At 40.9% G+C, this 20,351-nt stretch overlaps 1 protein-coding gene across 1 annotated transcript in view; it reads right to left on the bottom strand.

Moving 5' to 3' along the window:
• The window catches only part of trpm3 (transient receptor potential cation channel, subfamily M, member 3), a gene marked incomplete at both ends in the record, with an annotated part of 212,875 nt that overhangs the window by 10,552 nt on the left and 181,972 nt on the right, over positions 1-20,351 (bottom strand). The window contains 4 exons of the mRNA XM_083904273.1: positions 2,152-2,403; positions 5,738-5,866; positions 8,270-8,410; positions 14,488-14,691. Of these exons, the coding sequence (XP_083760399.1) occupies positions 2,152-2,403; positions 5,738-5,866; positions 8,270-8,410; positions 14,488-14,691 (726 nt within the window). The remainder of the gene's footprint in view (positions 1-2,151; positions 2,404-5,737; positions 5,867-8,269; positions 8,411-14,487; positions 14,692-20,351) is intronic.

Below are 20,351 nucleotides of genomic sequence, written 5' to 3'. Positions count from 1 at the left end.
TTGGGAAGGCTCGACGCTGGCTGGCCAATCACAACACACTCTGTATTCTGGGGGTGAGATTTATGTCTGAAATATCGCGGCTGGGGAACAGCGTCAGTAAGGAGAGATTTCTATTGGCTTGTTTACAGCAACTAGGAGGTTTTTGAGCATAAAAACAAGTGAATGTATGTAAGTAGACCTCCATAACTAACATGTATGTGCAACAGGACCACTATATGTGAGCTTTAAAAAATAATGATGTCTGATTCTGATATCATAACACATTTAAGCCGAGTCATTTCAAAGACCCAAAAAGAAGAAAAAACATGGCCAAACATGACTCAGCTAAAACACTTTTGCATTTTCTGTCCGATCCACTGATTTTATCCCTCAGTTAATCTACTGTATATTTCACAATATCGTGTATTTTCCATTTATGCCTGCTGTTTATTGACGTTCTCAGTTTTATAATTCAGCCAAAATGAAGTCAGGATTATTCCTTTTCTTAAATAACGCGACAGAACAGAAAACACAAAGAAAAACAGACAGTTCAAAGTGTTCAAAGTAATGTCTTTAACTACGGCTGCAGCGTAGTCTGGACGTCTAACGGTGGAGATCAAATACCAGAGTCGACTCCTGAACGTGAAACTTCTCTTTCTTTCTCTCTAATTACTGATTTCTTCTGTTGTTAAAGTCGTCACACACACATTTGGACTCTGTGATGTGTTTCATGAAAGAATCACAGGCTCTTAGAGATCAAACAATAGAGGTTCAGACGAATCAGTGAACTCATTAACGTCATCATCAGTCATGAGAAGTGAAATGTGAGGCTGAGAATATGACAGGTATGTTTGTATCAGCCTCTATGTGCACACATTTTGGATTTTTATTAAAATAAAAACTGAAAATTCTAAATTGCATAACATTTTTTACAAGAGGCTTCTTTAATTCATAGTTAAGGACTGAAAGGTTCAGTAAAATTACCAAAACAAACATTTTATTTAACCTCCTAACCTTTGTTTTGGGTGGTCCAGGTTACTGTGGTCATGTACCTGGTTATAAACGTCCAAAAATGACCATAAAACAGATCGTCTGGGATTAACAGTGAGATTATTCCTTTGCTTAATTTACGAGGCAGAACAGAAGAGGTCATTATTACAGAGACCCAGACAAAAACAACTCTATTTTGTGGCCATGAAATATTAATGTGTGCATATGAATTAATTTTGCAAGCAATCGTTATTGCGGGAGTTAAGCTACAACCTCATTTTCAAGAAAAAGAGCCGTATTCCTTTCTGTAAATGTCACAGTAAATGTGTGTAATCATGGAAATTCAAATCTGGGAATATCTTTCAGACTTAACTTTAAGTGTGCTCCATTTGCTTTAGCTGTCCAAGTTGTTGAAGGCAACGATTAAACCTGCAAGTTGAACTTATTTCATGTTTTTTTTCTGATTTTTTTTCCTCCCATGTTATGTCCGGGACTCCGTATATGATAAAGAAAGAGTTAAAGTAAGAGACACCCACTGATTAGGACAAAATAATACAATCTTGATTATTTCTGGAATTTGGGCAAAATTTCACGAGTTTTCACGCATGCTCAAGCCTCCAAAAGGCACTCAATCATTTTGATAGAAGAAGAAAAGAAAGAAAAGTATAATAAAGGCAAAAATAACCTTGAAAGAAGACGGAAACAGCAACAAGTCGGTAGTGATGTTCCTATGTGCTGATTTTGCTCTGCATTAACTTTACTTTGTGCGTTTTTAACCTTCTTCAATGGGTTTTAAAACATATCTTGTATGTTTTGGATAATGCATGTCTGTCCGTTCAGGGAGTGGATCCCTCACCTGTGGTTCTCCCTAAGGTTTCTACCTTTTTTCCCTGGTAGTTTTTCCTCACCCTGGTCGAAGGTCTAAGGACAGAGGACGTTACCAACCCTGTGAAGTCCCGTGAGACAAACTATGTTTTGTAAACTGTGGGCTATACAAATAAAGATTGATTGATTGATTGATTGATTGATTGATTGATAACCGACCGATTATCTTGGAAAACTAAGCCCATACATTTGCTTTATGCTTTATGAAAACACACAACCTTGGTTACTCTATATGTGTCACAGTGTCGTGGAAATGAATGAACACAAGAAGAAATCCCGCCTCCTGCCTCCTCTCACCATCTTGCCGATCATCATCACGTACGGACCCAGGTACTTGTTGACCCCGAAGATGTCCAGCAGCCTGATGTACCAGTAGATGATGTTGACGCAGTAGATGACGCGGCCGTAGCTCATGAGCGGCGGCTCCTGCAGACGCAGCACCATGCCCACGGAGAAGATGAGGATGGCCATGAGGTCCGTGATGTTCCAGTACTCCTGGAGCCACACCTTCACCTTCTGCAGCAGCTTCCCGGGCTCCGACATCAGAATCTGCAGCGGATTTAAGAGTGGAATGGTTAGCTGAGAACGTGGGTGAAGAGAGAGAGAAAGAAGAAGATCTCACTGACAAGGTAAGAAAGAAGAGACGAGTGAGCCCACACACACAGAGTGAATTAGAGTGTGCATTTTAAGATGACAACCACAGGAGGGCAGTGTTAGCACAGGAATCAGAGAATCTGATGACACAATGATTAATGCGTTCATTCTCTAACTGTACAAACACTTACATGTCCACACCTGCTTTTTCTATTCACTCTTTTTGAAGAGTGAATTTGAAATTGCTCAGATTATTATTGTTATTTTTCTCTCCACGAAAACTCAAATTTGACCCCGTGCTTCAAAACGGACGAAAATTTGCACTACATAATACGGAAGCGTATTGCATTCACTTGAAAAAAAAAAAAAAACTCGGTTTGATTTTTTGAATATTTTTTTTTCTGTTTTTCAGATTTATTTTTCTGTTTTTCGTGCAAATTTTTTTTCCCCGTGTTTTTCGGAGTAATTTTTTTTCTGTTTTTCGGAGCCGTCCAAACAACATGGACGGCTTGTGTTTAATCAAGTTTTACTTTGATCTGGGTTTAAGACACTGGGAGATAGTCCTGTCTTTAAGTCAGACAGATGGTATTATCATCAGTTTGTCGACTTAACGCAGGCACCTGAGGACTTTGCGGTTGTTCAGAAGGAAAAGCCCATTCAGATCTGCTAGACATAGCAATCTTTCTCCAGGATCAGTTGGACAGATATGACATGCTCCATGGATACAAGATGATGCATTTGAAATGCATTCAGGCTGGCTACATGGTGACTCAAGAGACGATCACGAGACTGCTGAAAATATTGGATGCACACGGTGTGCTGCTGAGGCACCAGAATCGCCTTCGGTGGCGTGTGTACCATAGCAAGAGTTCGATAATTCTGAAAAAAATTACTCTGAAAAACAGGGGAATAAAAATTTGCACGAAAAACAGAAAAAAATGACTCCGAAAAACAGGGAAAAAATATTAGTCAGAAAAACAGAAAAAAAAATTATTCAAAAAATCAAACCGAAAATTAATAGTTTTTTTTTTTTTTTTTCAAGTGAATGCAATACGCTTCCGTAACATCAGAACTGGTGAAAAATGTAATAATATAATGGTCTTGTGATAAACCAATGCAAAATGGCTCTATAGCGCCCCCACAGGTCAAGTGCCTATGGAGCTGGAAAAAGTTTAGTTGTGCCGAAGTTCTTGAAATTCGGTGGGTATATTGCCCGGTCCGAGAGGAACAAAAAATCCTCTTGAGACCATGACCTCAACGCAACAGGAAGTCCGCCATCTTGGATTTGGCGTTTTTCTTGTCGTTTTGCAAGTTCCATAAATGACCTTACTAATCTTAGGCCGTTTATCCTCGGAAGAAGAAAAAACACGTCAAATTGTACTCGACCCTTCCAAGATCTAATGCTATGAGAATGTTTCCCAGATTCAAAAGGGGCGTGGCCACGGCAGCCATCGGAACCTTGCCGAATTTTGATGGCTCGCCGCGTAACACAAAACGCGCTAGAACTTTGCCATACATTGACCGATCGGCATGAAACTTCACAGGTGACACGAGACAACATCCCCGAACACGTCTACGAACGCGAATTTGACCCCAAAAGCGATGTCGGCCATCTTGGATGCATTCTTCTCTCGCGCAGACTTTGAAACTTTTGTTTTTCATTCCCTTCCATCGCCGTCTTTTCTTTCCAGCTGCAGGTGACACAGCTTCATGATATCCTGAGACCAGCGCGGTAGCGTCAATGTGAGATGATGAAAATGTGGAAGCTCCGCTGGGAAGCGAGAAACAGGAGAAGGCTGCACAGACTGCAGTGAGTGACCTACATGACGAGGCGTAGAAGTGATAGGAGAAGCCGTTTGGCAAAAAGATTTTCAGATTACGAAGGAGGACAATAAAGACTTTCCTGACACAGCACACAGAGATACAGCAAATCTGTGCAAATACAGTTAGAGACAAAGGATTCAGACGGCGAGTAAACTCAGCCGAGGCAAAGGAGGAAATCTCTGTCACGCTAACTGAAGTCAAAGACAAGGACCAGCTCTCTGCAAACAGACTGAAGCTAAAGTTACACAGAGAATCCGTGAATGTGTGGACTTCACCTGCAACACAGAGCCATGAGAACACAGAAGATTATCGTAGTCACACCAGGAACAATAAAATCACACAATAACAACAAAGGTTTCACATTATACTCGTATATTTTTATATTAGCAGTGTTGTCTTTGCAGTAAAAAGACCCATTTCTGCTCCACAGGACAACTGGACACACTAAATCAGGGCTCTCAAACTCAAATGACCTGGGGGCCAATGAGCATCTATTGTGGTCAAGAGGGGGCCGGCCGAGAGAACGAAAAGTGGCGGAAAAAAACAACTGTTCACAATATTGCATCATGATATCACACGTATACTTAATAATACTATTTTTGATGCAAAATGAATGTATTAATATCAAAAACAGACATTTATTTTAAATTACATAAATAACAGTGTGGACAACTGGAATTAAAATTTGTACCAGGAGCCGTTTCGGCCGCTGCCGTTCTTGACTCGGGCCCTAACAAGTGTATTTATATATGTAAATGAATAATGGGATAATTATGACCATGGTCTTATTACTGTTATAAAAACATTGCTAGCAAACATGTATTATTATTCTATCACCTCACTGGCAGCTGGGCCTCAGCTATACACTGTGTTTAAAAGACGGTGAGGTCGTAGGCCGTGTTTTCATTATAACATGATATTAAGTGTGGGGCCGCATGTCATCGATTGGGGGGGCTGAATGTGGCCCCCGGGCCGTCAGTTTGAGACCCCTGCTCTAAATTAAGTGAAAACTTATCGCTCGGCTAAGTGAGACTGGTGTGTGAAGAAATGTGTGTGGAGAAGAGATGATGATGATGATGATGATGGAGAGAGGAAATGGTTCCTCTTCACCGTGTCCTGAGGTTCTTCTTCACGCTTCCTGGAGATTCACTTTCAGTGTAAACGCAGACAAAGCAGAATGTACTGCACATCCTCCTCTGCGAGAAACCAACTTATTTCATCACAATGTGAAATATTTGACCCTATGATGACACAATAACGTCAAAAACATCTTGTTACGACGCAAAACTTTGCGGCAAGAAGACCCGGGTTCATGATCCGGTCGGAAACAAGCTCGGAGTTTGCACTCTAAATTGAGCGCCGATCACCCTCATGTGGAGAATAAAGCGGTAGAAAATGAACGGATGGATGATGGACAGAAGCCTGTCGTTGGATAAGAAGTGCTCAGATGTATATTTATTTGTACCTCTCTCATCTTCTCGATGCCGTTGGTGAAGATGTACGCGATGACGATCCACTCCTGAGGAGAAGGCCACAGGTCCATCTTCACCAGGACGATGTAGTTGAACAACATGAGGTAGCCCACGTACGCCATCTGCAGGACAGAGAAGTGACACATTTGTGATGATGTTCTTTCTCCAATGTGAGGAACATCTACATCAATAAAGTTCATTTCTGTGTGTGTGTGTGTGTGTGTGTGTGTGTGTGAGAGAGAAGGTGAGGAAAACCTAAAATGATCAATCCATCATTTCATTCTCCCTGAACAGCTGCAGAACAATATGCTGCACGACAGAAACAACAACGAGCTAATAAATGAACAAACAGAAGGAAAAACATGAACATTGCACCTGTCTGAGAAACATGTGAATACAACCTGATTATTCTTAAAGGTGCACTATGTAATAAATCCAAAGCAACTGGCCATAAAATCCTCCTAATATGTCACAGAGACTCAGGAATAATGTTCATATAACAAACTGAACTCACCAACAACAACAGTACAGACAAAATATTTGCATTAAAAAAAATATTTTGCAGACTGCAAATCATGTTTTGGCATGTGGCGCCACCTACCGCCGTCTACCAATCATTGCAGTCAGTAGAGTCTCAGCTGCCGAGCAACCACGGGTTGCCAGTTACGTCTGAAAACCAAACCTAAAAGACCTCGGTATTTTGAATTTGAATGTAGTAACCGTTTTTGGCCACATTCTTACATATGGCGCCTTTAATGGATTTGTTAATGGACTTGAATTGAGCTTCATTAATTAGACAGAAAAAGATTTCTATTGTTTTTACAGATACACTTTATTCTTGTATGTACTGCTATTTTGGAAAAACGCGTCCCAGAGTGAAAATATGTTGTATATTTAACCATTAACTTTGCTTTCATTTGTTACCTCACCTGTTATCAGTTAACCTAAACAATAATGGAATCTTCCAGATTCGTTCGTCAGTAAAAACATCTGTAAATCGTTAAATAATTCTTCAAAACGCTGTCACTGTTTAAACTCGTCCTGACAGCGTTAACGACTGTCCCTCATTACAAATCCCTGTAAAACAAATCCTCACATCCGATGATAGAGACTTGATGTCAAGTCGCCTCCTCATTACTCGTCTCCTGTGGCTGTTTCTATTTAAATCCACTTTTCTTTTCTTTTTTCTTTCTGCACCTATTTGTGCTCACGCTGATCGAGACGAGATAAAACACAAGCATTTACAGATTAGAGCTTGAAGGATATGACACATGTGCATGTGAAATCCATTTACCATGACATTTTTGTCTGTAGTAAGACACGTGTGATAATAACGTGATTCCAGAGTGTTTATATCCACACGACGTCCAGGGATGTTTACGATCTTGTTTTATTTCTTAAAACGAAGAACAACATACTTAAAATTGCAGAGTTTAAGGATTAGTGACATCTTTTCCTGCCATAAAAACGCCATTTTGGCAGGAAGCTACACTGATATGTCTCTTTGCCGCCTGTATTTGTCAATATAAAATGAAGATCAGCTGCAGAATTCCACAATTAGTGGCTTTAATATCTTTTATTTAATATTATTTTGATGACATGGTCTAAGTCAGGGGTCTGCAACATGCGGCTCTAGAGCCTCATGTGGCTCTTCAGCCCCTCTGTAGTTGCTCCTTCTCGCTTTGGGGTAAAAACTTTTCATGTTTTTCACACTTTTTTTGTCAAGTTAAAGGCCTAAATAAAGGTGTTTTTGATATTTTGTCCGTCACATCCAATTGAAAAACCTTCCCCAAAAGCCATTAAAGTAATGTGTACATGGAGAAGTCCTGTCCATCTTTAGCTCCATGTACATCTAGAACCAGGCAGAGTTTCTCAGACATAAATTACATACAATTGTACATAAAATTGAATTTCAAAGTCGCTTTTATGCACTTTAGAGGTTGGGTATCAACTTGCGACAAACTTTAGTGCTTGATTAATTTTATTTGGGTGGAGAAGGGACAAAAATGGCTCTTTTTATTCTAAAGGCTGCAGACCCCTGGTCTAATCGTTCTCCCGAGTCAGATGAAGGAAAGTTTATGAGAAATTTGAAGATGTCGCAATGCTGCAGATCTGGAAATAATGTCCGCTCTGTTTCCATATGGGTGAAAAGCACCAGGGGGCAGTATAAGATTATGATGCTTGATCTATGTGTGATTTTAAAGTGAGTCATGTGATGTCTGGAGATCTGAACGGGGGCCTGAGCTCAGACTCACAATGGCCTGCTTTCCAGTGAACCTTCATTTTGGTCAATACTCCAAAATGTACTTTTCTCACCACGCGACATCCTTCAGTCTCTAAACGCCACCAGCTTCCACAGCCTAGTAACGCTGGGTAATGACCGAGTGGAAGTGGAACAGAAGGTTATTGGCAAATGAAGCGCAACAGAAGCATTACACTAAACTGCAGGAAGCCAACAACTGATGCTGCTGCAGAGATGCAGGACTCTGAGCATGTAGGCGTGTTCCACCGGAGCCGACACTGACCGTATGGAACCAGAACTTGACGATCGGCGCGTTGTAGAACTCGTAGATCTTGCGTCCCATGGGGATGAGGCGGTGACGGTTCTGGACCTCCTCCACATCCTTTTTCCTGGACGTCTCCGCGGTTACCTGACCCAGCATCGCCTGGGCGCAAAGCAAAACCCAACACGGAGCGAGGGATGGAGGAGAGGGAGGAGAGGAAGGTGTGAAGTATAAAGGGATGAGAGTGTGGGAAGAGACGTGTGACGGATTGGAAAGACGGAGGAGGAAGAGGAGGAGAGAGGGTGTACAAAGATGAAGATGTGGAAGAGAGGCGGAGAATGGAAGTAGCAGAATGACAAAGACAAAAGAGAGAGAGAGGGTAAAGGGGAGACAACGGGGAGACGTGTTAAATTATAAGCTACAACACACTTTTAATCATCATCATCATCATCGTCATTAAAAAGCAAGCACAGGCAATGTCATCATTCCTGATGTGAAATGTGTGTGTTGAGGTGGAGTGTTGCTGGGTGAAGGTTGGTAACACAACATGACGCAGACACACACACTCATGGATTGTGTCTCAGACAACAATTAAGAGGAAGAGGAGACAAAGATAACGACAGTAAGAAGACAGGAGGGAAAAAAGGAAAGAAAGAAGTTCAGACATAGATATAATCTGACTTTAATCTGTGACACATGTCGTCATCCATGAGCGAGGGTTCAGAGCCCACTGTTTGTTTGTTAGTTTAATGGATTATGGTCTCAATGTCAACACCAGACCTCTGAGGGAGTTCATCCATGGGATTTTATTATGTATGTGGTGTAAAGATTAAAATGTTTAAAACTCTTTCTTTCAATATTTGATCTATGCGTTGCAGTTTGGAGGTGAATGAACAGGTTCAGATTAGAGATGCACGATAAAATCAGACCTGATTCATTAGCGGCCGACAACGGGTGGAATATTTGTTATTTCTGATCATTTAATCTGATAAATTGACCCGATAAGTGCAGAGAACCAGGGTTATTTGAAGTGGCTACACGAGAAAGCTCATCGCTAACTTAGGCCGAATTGAAGCTAACTGTAGCTAACATCAGAACACAAAGTCTTTTCTACTGTTCTGGTTGTTTTTCACAGTTATTCAGAGAGAAGTGAAAAGACTGGGAGTAACAACTCAATAAGTCACCTGGAATGTGTTTATAAAGCTGCATTTATATGTTAGTAGTAGTAGTTAGTAGCTTTAGCCAGCTAGCAGCTAGCCCTAAAGTTATGGCAAGAAACAAGTGCTGATGTGCTCATTCAACAGGTGATGGAACACTGTAGATCCCTAGGTCATTCTTCGTACATAATTCGTAAACAAGGTTGCGTGAAAAGTGAAACTTGAGACTCCGCTGTTTCTAATAATAAAATAAAACCGAAGAATAACATTAAAAATTGGTTCGCCGAACAGCAACTTTTAAAATAATCTTAACTTTGAAGTTTATCCGTGTAAAGTAATTTTTTTCAGTCTAATTAAACACAGGAAGTCAGACAGACTTTTCATTCTTCGAATGTAAAATACATAGAATTTTGCATCAACTTTGAAATAAAGCCTTAAACTGTTTTTATTGAACACTAATAGTGACATAAAAGTGAAAAAAAATTAGTTTAATACATGAAAAAATACAAAAGGCACAGAAGTTTCTAAAATGGCCTGTACTGTCTGTACTAAAACCTTTCTAATTTTGTTCTGCTTCACTTGATCAAAGTCAAACTTTGCAGAGATGATGTTCACATGTTGTACTTTGATTTGATTGAAGTTCAGAGCTGCAGCTGCATCATTCCAAAGAGATTCTCATCCTGAAATGGCTTTTTTCCCCAGGCGAACCTTAATTATTTTCAATTTTTTTGACTGATTTATTTGTGCCTTTTTCACCCTCAGGTACAGGTAGGTTGTATAAAAAATAAATGAACTCTTGAAGAGTCAGGACAGTTGTTTGGTATTTGTAAGTTCAGAGCTGTGCAATGCTGAATAATTCATTGGTGCTCATAACGGCTTCTTATGGAACTTATTAATTATTGGTTAGGTTTATTATATCAATATCGTGCATCCCTAGATCTTCTGTATATATTTCTGAATATGCGAAAATGCCAAAGATTTGTCGGAGGATACACACAGACAGGATCTTCAGGATGAACAGTGTGTAAATCACACCACACACAGGCCGTCACACAAGCTTTGACAGTCGTCACAGTGTGGTTTTGTCAAAAAAAGCATCTGAGGACACAATCTCCCTCTGTGGTGTCGCAGTCGGCGCGTCTGTATGAATCCTGATGTGATTCATAAGTGTCTGCAGGTGCATTTGTAACAGTCAGAAGCCAGGGCAACAGTCAGGGATCACTGTGAATGGATCCTGGATTAACAGGGCTATGTTCAGACTACAGGAGAGCAGGATTCTAGTATTATTAATCAAATTCAAAACTTTTCAGGCACTGTCTACCCTGTTTAATTGCAGGTAATCAAATTACATGTGTCTGTCAAGACATAACCAATCTACCTGCATGTGTTGTTTTGTTTTTGAAGCATGGTTTTTAAAGAAAATCTGAGGTTGCATCCTCAAGTTTCTGTGTGTCAAACTCCTCCATCGCACAAGAAAAACCCAGCGATGCAACGTTCCATGCTGTAGTCACGGATTTTGACGTAGCTGTTGTGTGTGTGTTGCATTAAAACTGTGTAATGTGTAATTAAGCAGAGCCGTTTCTTGCTATATGTGGACTATGCAGCTGCATAGGGCCCCGCAGCCACCAGGGGGCCCCCAAGCTGCAAGTTCAGACTGATATTTTATTATATTTTTGAGAATTAAAAGTGCCTGTCTTTATTTGCATGTATTGCATGCATTCATTATGCATATATTTGCAAAGCATGTAAGTGTTCGTTGGGTAAAAATCCCATTATAATCCATTATATTTATTTAGAAGTAAGTTTAGTTATTTATTTTTTACTGTTTTTGAATCGTGGGTTAAAACTGTTTTATGTTATGCTACCTTGTTATGCTACCTTGTTATGCTACCTTCTGCATCATCACAGAATATATGAAAAAGTTAGGAGTCTCTACCTCAAGTTTGAAAAAAAAATAGGGGCCCCCAAATAGTATCTCACATAGGGCCCCCACACAGCTAGAAACGGCCCTGTAATAAAGCAACTAAAGCTAAAGGAGTTCACACTGTGTTGATTAAACCTTCTCTGACACTCAGTGTGTTAATATTCATGTTAAAAGTCTGATGTTAGTCTTTTTAATGTCATGTAAATACGTTAGTTTGACTAAAATAGAGATATAGTCTTAGTCGGACTAACATACCTGGATAATGCGATTCATAGTCTGATTACTCCTGCATGTGTACGCTTAGTCAGACTAACTCTGGTGGCCAGGCTTTCAAATAACACCATATTGTCAGTGAATGAAATCTTTGCGTCAGCCTGAGTTTAACGCCCCACAGTGCACAGCCTCATGGACCGCGGGTATGAAATGCAACCGGATGAGTCTGGACTAGTGCTCGCCTGGAGGAGGAGGAGGAGGATCTGCTGTTCAGGAGACGGGATTCCAGGCTTTTTCAGAGCGCCTGCAGAGCCCGAGAATAAAATAAATGCCAGCGTTCTCAGCAAACTTTAGGGCTTCATAAACGACGTAATGGAGCGGATACACACCAAAAAACAACGGTAATTGGAACTTCCGGTCTATGGGAGCTTTAAGTTTTCTAAGCTATAGTCTTAGTCGGACTAAGGGTGAATTCCAATTCCTATCTTAACCCTCAATCTCAAAAATGCTCTCCCTCTAGTGAAAGTGCTGTCCTGATTCTCAGAAAAATTAAGTTGAGGGGCAAGTTTAAGGGCTGTATCGCCCTCAATATTGAGATTTTCTGACACCACCTTTGGGAGCAAGGGCTACCCAGAATGCATTGCGTGTTTTCACATAAGAAAGATGGCGTCGAAAGCAGCGAAACGAGTGCAATACAAATGAAGTATTTTCTTTGTTAATAGAGATATAAAAATGATGAAAACCATTGTATTATCTTAGTTTAGGCCCATATTATGGATTACTGACGTCATTGTTGCGTAACATTTATTTTTATTTTACGATCTTTTGTCAATAGTCGGCCGGTGTGGTTTACTTTTCAATAAGTCGTGGTGTGTGGTAACTGTCAGCTGAATATTTGTATGAGTATCATCTTATAACTAACTGACAACCTAATAACTTGACTGAAATAAAATAATAAATAAATAAACGTGACATAAATGTGTTCTTCTTCTTCTTCTTTTTTGGAGTTGACAGACTGGACGCAGCTTTGGCGTTATTCTGCCCCCTACAGTCTGAAGACGTATTTGCATTTAAGGGGTGTCCCATTTCTAAGTGACAAAATAACCCTCAACACTTGGTTTTGAGGCCAGTTAAGATTAAGGGTTGAGCTTGAGGGTTAAGATAGGAATTGGAATTGGCCCGAACATACCTGGATAACGATTCATAGTCTGATTACTCCTGCGTGTATACGCTTAGTCTGACTTTCAAATAACACAGTGAATAAAATCTTTTGTGTCAGTCTGACTTTAACGCCTCAGTGCCTCATGGACTGCGGGTATGAAATGACCCATTTTTGTTTGTAAAACTTTGCGCTGGCTTGTGGCTGTGCTTAATGCAGATGGTGAGTATGTACGGTGGTGCTGAAAAGGCGTTTCGATCCAGTTTCTGCGTTAAATAATTTGCCCGTCGTCATTTAAACACACAAACTGGATCTCGGGGGAGGAGGGGGGGTCGTTTTCCAGAACCGGCTGCATTGAAATGGAACACGTCCCAGTACGGCTGTTCATCCATGTCTATGCAGTATGCACCAACTCTTTGCGCTGTGAGTGGGGAGAAGGCGCTCAGACCGTGCACGAGTAAAGCACCGCTGCAGCCGCTGCAGCAGGGAAACGCTTATATAATGCAACAGCCTGAGCCTCCCCGTGCTCAGCAGCCGACATGCTGAGTGGTTTGCTGCAGCAAGCCATCATCGATGATAGAGAGAGAGAGAGAGAGAGAGAGAGAGAGAGAGAGAGAGAGAGAGAGAGTGAGGGGCAGCAGTCGGCCAGCAAACAATACTGTACCTCAACCAGAACTGAGCTTGGAGAGAGAGAGAGAGAGGGAGAAAGAGGCAAAGAGAGCAAAGAACAACAGAGGTGGAGAAAGATGGAGGAAGAAGAAGAAGAAGGAACATACAAGGAGGGAACCCACAAGCAGCGACAGACTGAGACGCTACAACTCCACGACCATGGGTGAATTCCAATTCCTATCTTAATCCTCAATCTTAACCCTCAATCTCAAAAATGCTCTCCCTCTAGTCCAAGTGCTGTCCTGACATTAAGTTGAGGCCAAGTTTAAGGGCTGTATCGCCCTCAATATTGAGATTTTCCGACACCACCCTTGGGAGCAAGGGCTACCCAGAATGTATTGCGTGTTTTCACATAAGAAAGATGGCGTCGAAAGCGGCGAAGCGAGTGCGATACAAATGAAGTATTTTCTTTGTTAATAGAGATATAAAAATGATGAAAACCATTGTATTATCTTAGTTTAGGCCCATATTATGGATTACTGACGTCATTGTTGCGTAACATTTATTTTTATTTTACGATCTTTTGTCAATAGTCGGCCGGTGTGGTTTACTTTTCAATAAGTCGTGGTGTGTGGTAACTGTCAGCTGAATATTTGTATGAGTATCATCTTATAACTAACTGACAACCTAATAACTTGACTGAAATAAAATAATAAATAAATAATCCTGACATAAATGTGTTCTTCTTCTTCTTCTTTTTTGGAGTTGACAGACTGGACGCAGCTTTGGTGTTATTCTGCCCCCTGCAGTCTGAAGACGTATCTGCATTTAAGGGGTGTCCCATTTCTAAGTGACAAAATAACCCTCAACACTTGGTTTTGAGGCCAGTTAAGATTAAGGGTTGAGCTTGAGGGTTAAGATAGGAATTGGAATTGGCCCCAAGTCTTTGTTGAGACGACAAGAAACAGGAAGAGGCCGATTTGGCTGGAAGTGTCCAGTTGGCCCAGTAGAGAGAAACAAATATGTGTGTGTGTGTGTGTAAATGTGTTATCATCACATCACTGTGGACTGCCAAAAATGTTGTGTCAAACTGGTCCACAAGAGATTATAATCTGTGTGTGAGAGTGTTTATATGTGTATAGGTTCTGGGATGCGGGGCTGAGGTGGGTTCTCTCACCACGGAGTTGTACTGCGCCTCACAGTAAGATCTTACTGTGAACTCCATGTCCTCGTCCTCCTTCTCCTTGACCGGCTTCTCCGGCTCCTCCTCCTCCTTCTCCTGCAGGTAGGCCTCCTGGTCCTGAGGCATGTACGACATCTCGTCCTTGTTCTTGAACTCCAGGCTGAGGATGGACGGCGGCAGCAGCAGCCCGAGGATGACCTGGTGTGTGGAGGACAGACGTCAGGGAGGAGATATCACGCTCCTGCAACTCTCTAATGTGATCTGTGGAAGCATTTCAGTTCCCCCCCTCTCGTCTGAAAACATAATAACGAAGGAGAAAAGTTGACGAGAGGCAAACCCTGGCAGACTGCAGTGACCTACATATGTGGAGATATGACTAATATGAGAAGCCACTTAGCAAATCATCGACCCAGAAACACTTCAGAAAGAGATGTAAGAGAAGGAAGAGAAATCCAGTCAAGAGACTTTAAAGAAACACACAAACCTCCACACCTCCCCCTGGAGTCATGTATAGGTGAATATATATGAATATATAGACATATGTAGACAAGAGAGGACTCAGATGGTTAGTAAACACACTCTTGTATTAGCCTAGCTAACACCAGACTCAACAAACTGGTGCTTGTTGTAGTCTAGCAGTGATGACTATTAGGAGTGTGCCAAAAAATTGCGATTCTAATTTACTACACTCTTAGAAATAAGGGTTCCAAAAGGGTTCTTCCACGAGGGCTGAGGTTCTTTTTTCAGAAGCAAATGGTTCCACCCAAAGACACTCGTCTAAGCGCAACATAAAAAGTGGGAACGCAACGCCACTTTTAAGGCTTGTGTTCAGATGGTTGTCGTGTAAAGCTAGCCTTATAATCGGCCTACTCACTTACTACCCAGGTAGCCTACACTCTTAGAAATAAGGGTTCCAAAAAGGGTTCTTCTCCAAGGGCTGAGGTTCTACCTGGAACCATTTGCTTCTGAAAAACCCTTTTCCTGTAGAAAGGGTTTTTCAAGGGTTCTTGGTAACACTTATGGTTCCAGTAAGAACCATTTTGATCCAGAGAACCCTTTAAACCCCTTTCCTGAATAAAGGGTTTTAAAAGGGTTCTTGGTAGAACCCTCCAAAAGGTTCTATGTGGAGCCAAAAAGGGTTCTCCTATGAGGACAAGCTGAAGAAACTCATATGGTTCTGCTTAGCACTTTTATTTCTAAGATTCGATTCATACGATTCAGAATCGATATAAAATGTCCCAGAATTGATTTTTATAAAGAGGCACTTTTATTTGTACAATATGTAACATTGCTTTTATGCAACAGTTACAACAATTCCATCTTCCAAGCATGGATGAATGTTTAAAACTTAATAAATCTCAAAAAGACACTTTAATGTCTCCGTTTGTCATTCTGTCTTGCAAAGCAGACTGGAATTTATCATCCTTTGAACACCTGTAGATCTCATCAAATCGTTTTGAATCGAACATCGATTTTTGAATGGAATCATAGCCCCAAAAATCGGAATCGAATCGAATCATGAGATAGTAAAAGATTCCCACCCCTTATGGCTATTGCTGCTTTCCAGCACCCATCCAAACAAATGGGATGTGGGACATATCCTACCTGAATTGTACTAGCTCCTACTTCAAAGCGTTCCAGCAATTGAAGTCGAATGTTAGAAAACATGGACGATCGCAACGCTTTAGATTTACGTTTGAAGAGGCATTTTGACTGTCAGCAATTCACTCTCTATTTACATACACAAGTGAGCCGTATATGTAAAAGCGATACATATAACGTCATGAGTATACTTTTACCGTACCCCTACATATCTTCATGCTGACGGATAACAACGACGACATCATTTCACGCCATAACAAGTTGTGATAAAATTGCTGTGTCTAAAACAACTCTACACGCAGAAAAGTAAAGTTTAAAGCCTATTCGTGTGACTGCATGGGAGCCGCCATTATTCTCCGACGTCATTTTGGTGAGTTCGCAATAGGAGGTCCCACTTCGACAGGTATTCCAGTGCACTTTTTCTCGTTGGAGGTCGGATAAGTCCCACGTCCAACTGGTTTGGATGGGCTCTGGAACGCAGCATATGATGTTGGAAGTATATCCAGACGTTGCTTCTCTGTCGTCATCGAATTAATCCCAACTTAAACACAATTTACATTACATTTTTAAACAAAAAGTTCCATTTTTTAGGAGATTCTGAAGTTGACTCAAGAATAAAAGTCAAGCTATTACAATCCCAAAATGTTGTACCGTGACTTTTCTGGACCTTTTGGAGACCTGAGGCCTCAACACTTCTGTTCACTTCCAAAAGTGTTTGTGTGAACAGACACAGGCAGTAAACACCATTGTGCAGTGAGACACACACACTCTCTCACACACACATTGGCAGCAGATAAAGATGGCAAGCCTGCTGTAAACACTTCAGACACATAATAGTCAAACAAGAAAAGCAAGAGTCTGTAATCACAGTGAGAGACAACAAGGGAAAAAGAGGACGGTGGAGAGAGAGAAGGGTAATTATACGTCGTCTTATCTCTGGCAACAGCTGCCTTTAAATCATTTAAGAGGGAAATGTAGATTCTTTCATTGCGCGCGGTCGCTCGTAAAGTATCAACACTCATTTGTGATGAGTTAATGAAGTAAAAAAAGAAGAAGAAAAGCCTGATGATATGAAGAGAATGGTTTCACTGGTGCAGTGACCAAAAACTGAGAAAGAGAAACTATTACAACCACAGCTCACATTTCAATAACACTGTCATCAATAACGTCAGGAAAATATATCAATAGTTTGTCACTTATTATTGATGTGTGAAGAAATCGATGTCTTCGTCGCTGCAGGTCATGGTCATTTATATCCTACAGTGAAGCTCTCACAAAAACGTCCACACGGCACTTTTTTGACGAGGCTATTTGCTGCATATGATGAGTCCCTGGAGGCTCTGAACGCTGCTGTTGTCCACTTTTGTTTTCCCTTAGTTTTCAGTCTTTGGCTTTCTTTAGCTCAACATGGTGAGAACTCTGCATTATTTTCACCAGCTCTCATGCTCTGGACGTTAAAATTCAAATGTTCAGCAAATAATGACATTCGGGATATCTGCAGTTTCAGCAAGTCAAATTTAAGACTTTTTAAGACCTTTCTAATGCCACCTTAAAATATAAGACCCTCGAGTAATGTATGTAAGACGAGCATATACATTTTTTTAATGAATTTAAGACATTTTAAGGCCTTCATTTTACATGAATGGCCATTTTTTAATCAAAAATCTGTTTAAACTCGAGATTAAACTGTTTTTTTTGACTGGAGGAAATGGAGTACAAGTGTCAGCCAATGTTAGTTCTATGATGGTAACATTTGGTAACCCCATTTCAACAACTTTACACCTCACATTACCTCTCTACAAGACTCTGGACATCCTTCACTTAACCGAGTCAGTCCATGTCGGAGCCATTAGGGTCAGATTTGGACTGACAACATGGCTCCCAAGTGGGTTTGTCCATGGTTTTCCTTCTGTGTTTGCTCACACGTTACTGAAAGCATATGGGACCTGCATTATTTGCCCACTTACGCTGTGTTTGTGACTGAATGTTAGACACGTTCAGTCAGGTTGTACTCACTCGGTTGCAGTGTTGAGGAAATACCGGTCGCAATGAAGCGACGTTTTTCTTGGACCCGGTCCTGCTTTTAGAAAACTTCTATTGAAATTAAACAATAACAGATGACATTACAATTCTACCGTATGTAACTATAAAAAAGAGCACGGGTGCAAAACAGTAAAAAAAAACTGTGCAAAAATCGAGCAAAGGATCCATAATCAAAGAATCAAGAAAGACCCGGTCCTGCTTCACCCTGACATTACCACACCATTTTAGTCAAAGAATGGAATGGTTGGTACCACTTCTAATGGAAACACAAAACAACACCATAGTGAACCATTCTACTGGATGGAAACACGGCTTTAGTCGGCCAACTCACTTACTACCCAGGTATCCTACACTCTTAGAAACAAGGGTTCATAAAAGGGTTCTTCTACAAGGGCTGAGGTTCTACCTGGAACCATTTGCTTCTGAAAAACCCTTTTCCCAAAGAAAGGGTTTTTCAAGGGTTCTTGGTAACACTAAGGGTTCCAGTAAGAACCATTTTGATCCAGAGAACCCTTTAAAACCCATATGATGGAAAGAAACAGGTGACTGATGATGATGATGATGATGATGATGGATTATGTGGAGTCAGATTCACTGCCCCGGCCAACAAAAAAGCCACACACTCAATTATCTGTTGGACCACATTTAGCTTTGATTTAGAGCTGCAAATGACCATTATTTTCCCAATTAATCAAATGTTTATTTGGTCCATAAAACATCAGAAAATTTGGTTATCTGGTGTTTTGTTTTGTCCATAAACTTCTTTCGTCAGAAAGATATTTTATATTATTCACACTGAAGAAGCTGAAAAAATCAGGAAGCATCTCAAAAGATCAAAAAGATCTCTGTGAACACTGTGAACACTAATGGTTCCAGAAAAAAACATTTTGATCCAGAGAACCCTTTAAAACCGCTTTCCTGAATAAAGGGTTTTAAAAGGGTTCTTGGTGGAACCCCCTAAAAAGGTTCTACCTGAAACCAAAAAGGGTTCTACTATGAGGACAAGCCGAAGAACCTTATATGGTTCTACTTAGCAGTTTTATTTCTAAGAGTGTAGAAAGGGTACGATGTGGGCCATGGGCTTGAAGTCAGGCGACCATGGAAACCTTAGACAAACCTGTTTAGGACCCATAATATCAACCCAAATATAACCTTTACAGAGCCCACATGGACAAACTGGCTGTCAGCTATTGGTCGAGGCATGGTGTGAAATGGGATAGAGTCTGAGTCTGCTGCTCCGAGGAGTTAGATCTGTGCGTGTGTGTTTGTGTGTGTGTGTGTGTGTGTGTGTGTGTGTGTGTGTGTGTGAGAGTGTGTGTGTGTGTGTGTGTGTTCAGTCGTCCCCAGAGCACGTCTTCATTAAAAATAACCCTAACCTCTGTGATGTGACCAGCTGCCTCCTATCGCCTCACTTCCAGGCCCCGGGAAAACCCATGTGAGCACAATTTGCAGACAAAAGAAGAAAAAAAAAAAATCCTCTCAGTGACTGAAAAAAAAAAAAAAATGACATGAGTAAAATATTTAAATATGTGGGACACAAATTCAAAGGTAATTAAGGTCAGTTCTTGCGTCTCCTCTGGTGTAAAACAGAGTTTTGTGGGTTTACACTAATGAAGCCGAGGAGGAAGTTCAGACAGACGAGGTCTCGACCGTCTCACAGGTCGACACGGTGGAGTATTTTTACCTGTCAGATACGATCTGTCGACTCCTCACAGCTGAGTGAACCTTCAGTCCACATGAGTCATCGTGGCCACGGCATCAGAAAGAACCAGAAGATTCACGACCGCTCACCGTCTTTTCACTGCTAACCTGAAAACCTGCTTAGAACAGGTTTAGTTTCTATTTAGTTTTGTCATTTCGTTGTTAAAATGAGTTCGTTTTAATTAGTTGAGTTCACGGATCGGAGCAGCCACACTGTGTGAGTTTTCAAAATAAAAGTCCCACGTGATTCACAGCAAACATAGAGAGTGAAATATGTTTCAGATCTCTGAATAATTTTTACTTGTCATGATATAACAAAGAGGTATAATGAAATGTATTTAAATTGTATTTTATGATCATTTCCACCTCATATCAGCAGACAAACTCCAGTGCATTTCAGCTTCCTGTGTCAGAACATGAGGAAGGACAGAATGTGATAACCTTCACGTCTGACAACATGAGTAATACGAGAGGCCACTTGTTCATTTATCATCCAGGACAGATTTAAGAAG

This window comes from Microchirus variegatus (genome assembly GCF_963457635.1).
Source record: "Microchirus variegatus genome assembly, chromosome: 17".
NCBI classification, from domain to species: domain Eukaryota; kingdom Metazoa; phylum Chordata; class Actinopteri; order Pleuronectiformes; family Soleidae; genus Microchirus; species Microchirus variegatus.
The sequence above is the reverse complement of the archived record's forward strand: the minus strand, read 5'-3'. Positions and strand labels throughout refer to the sequence as shown.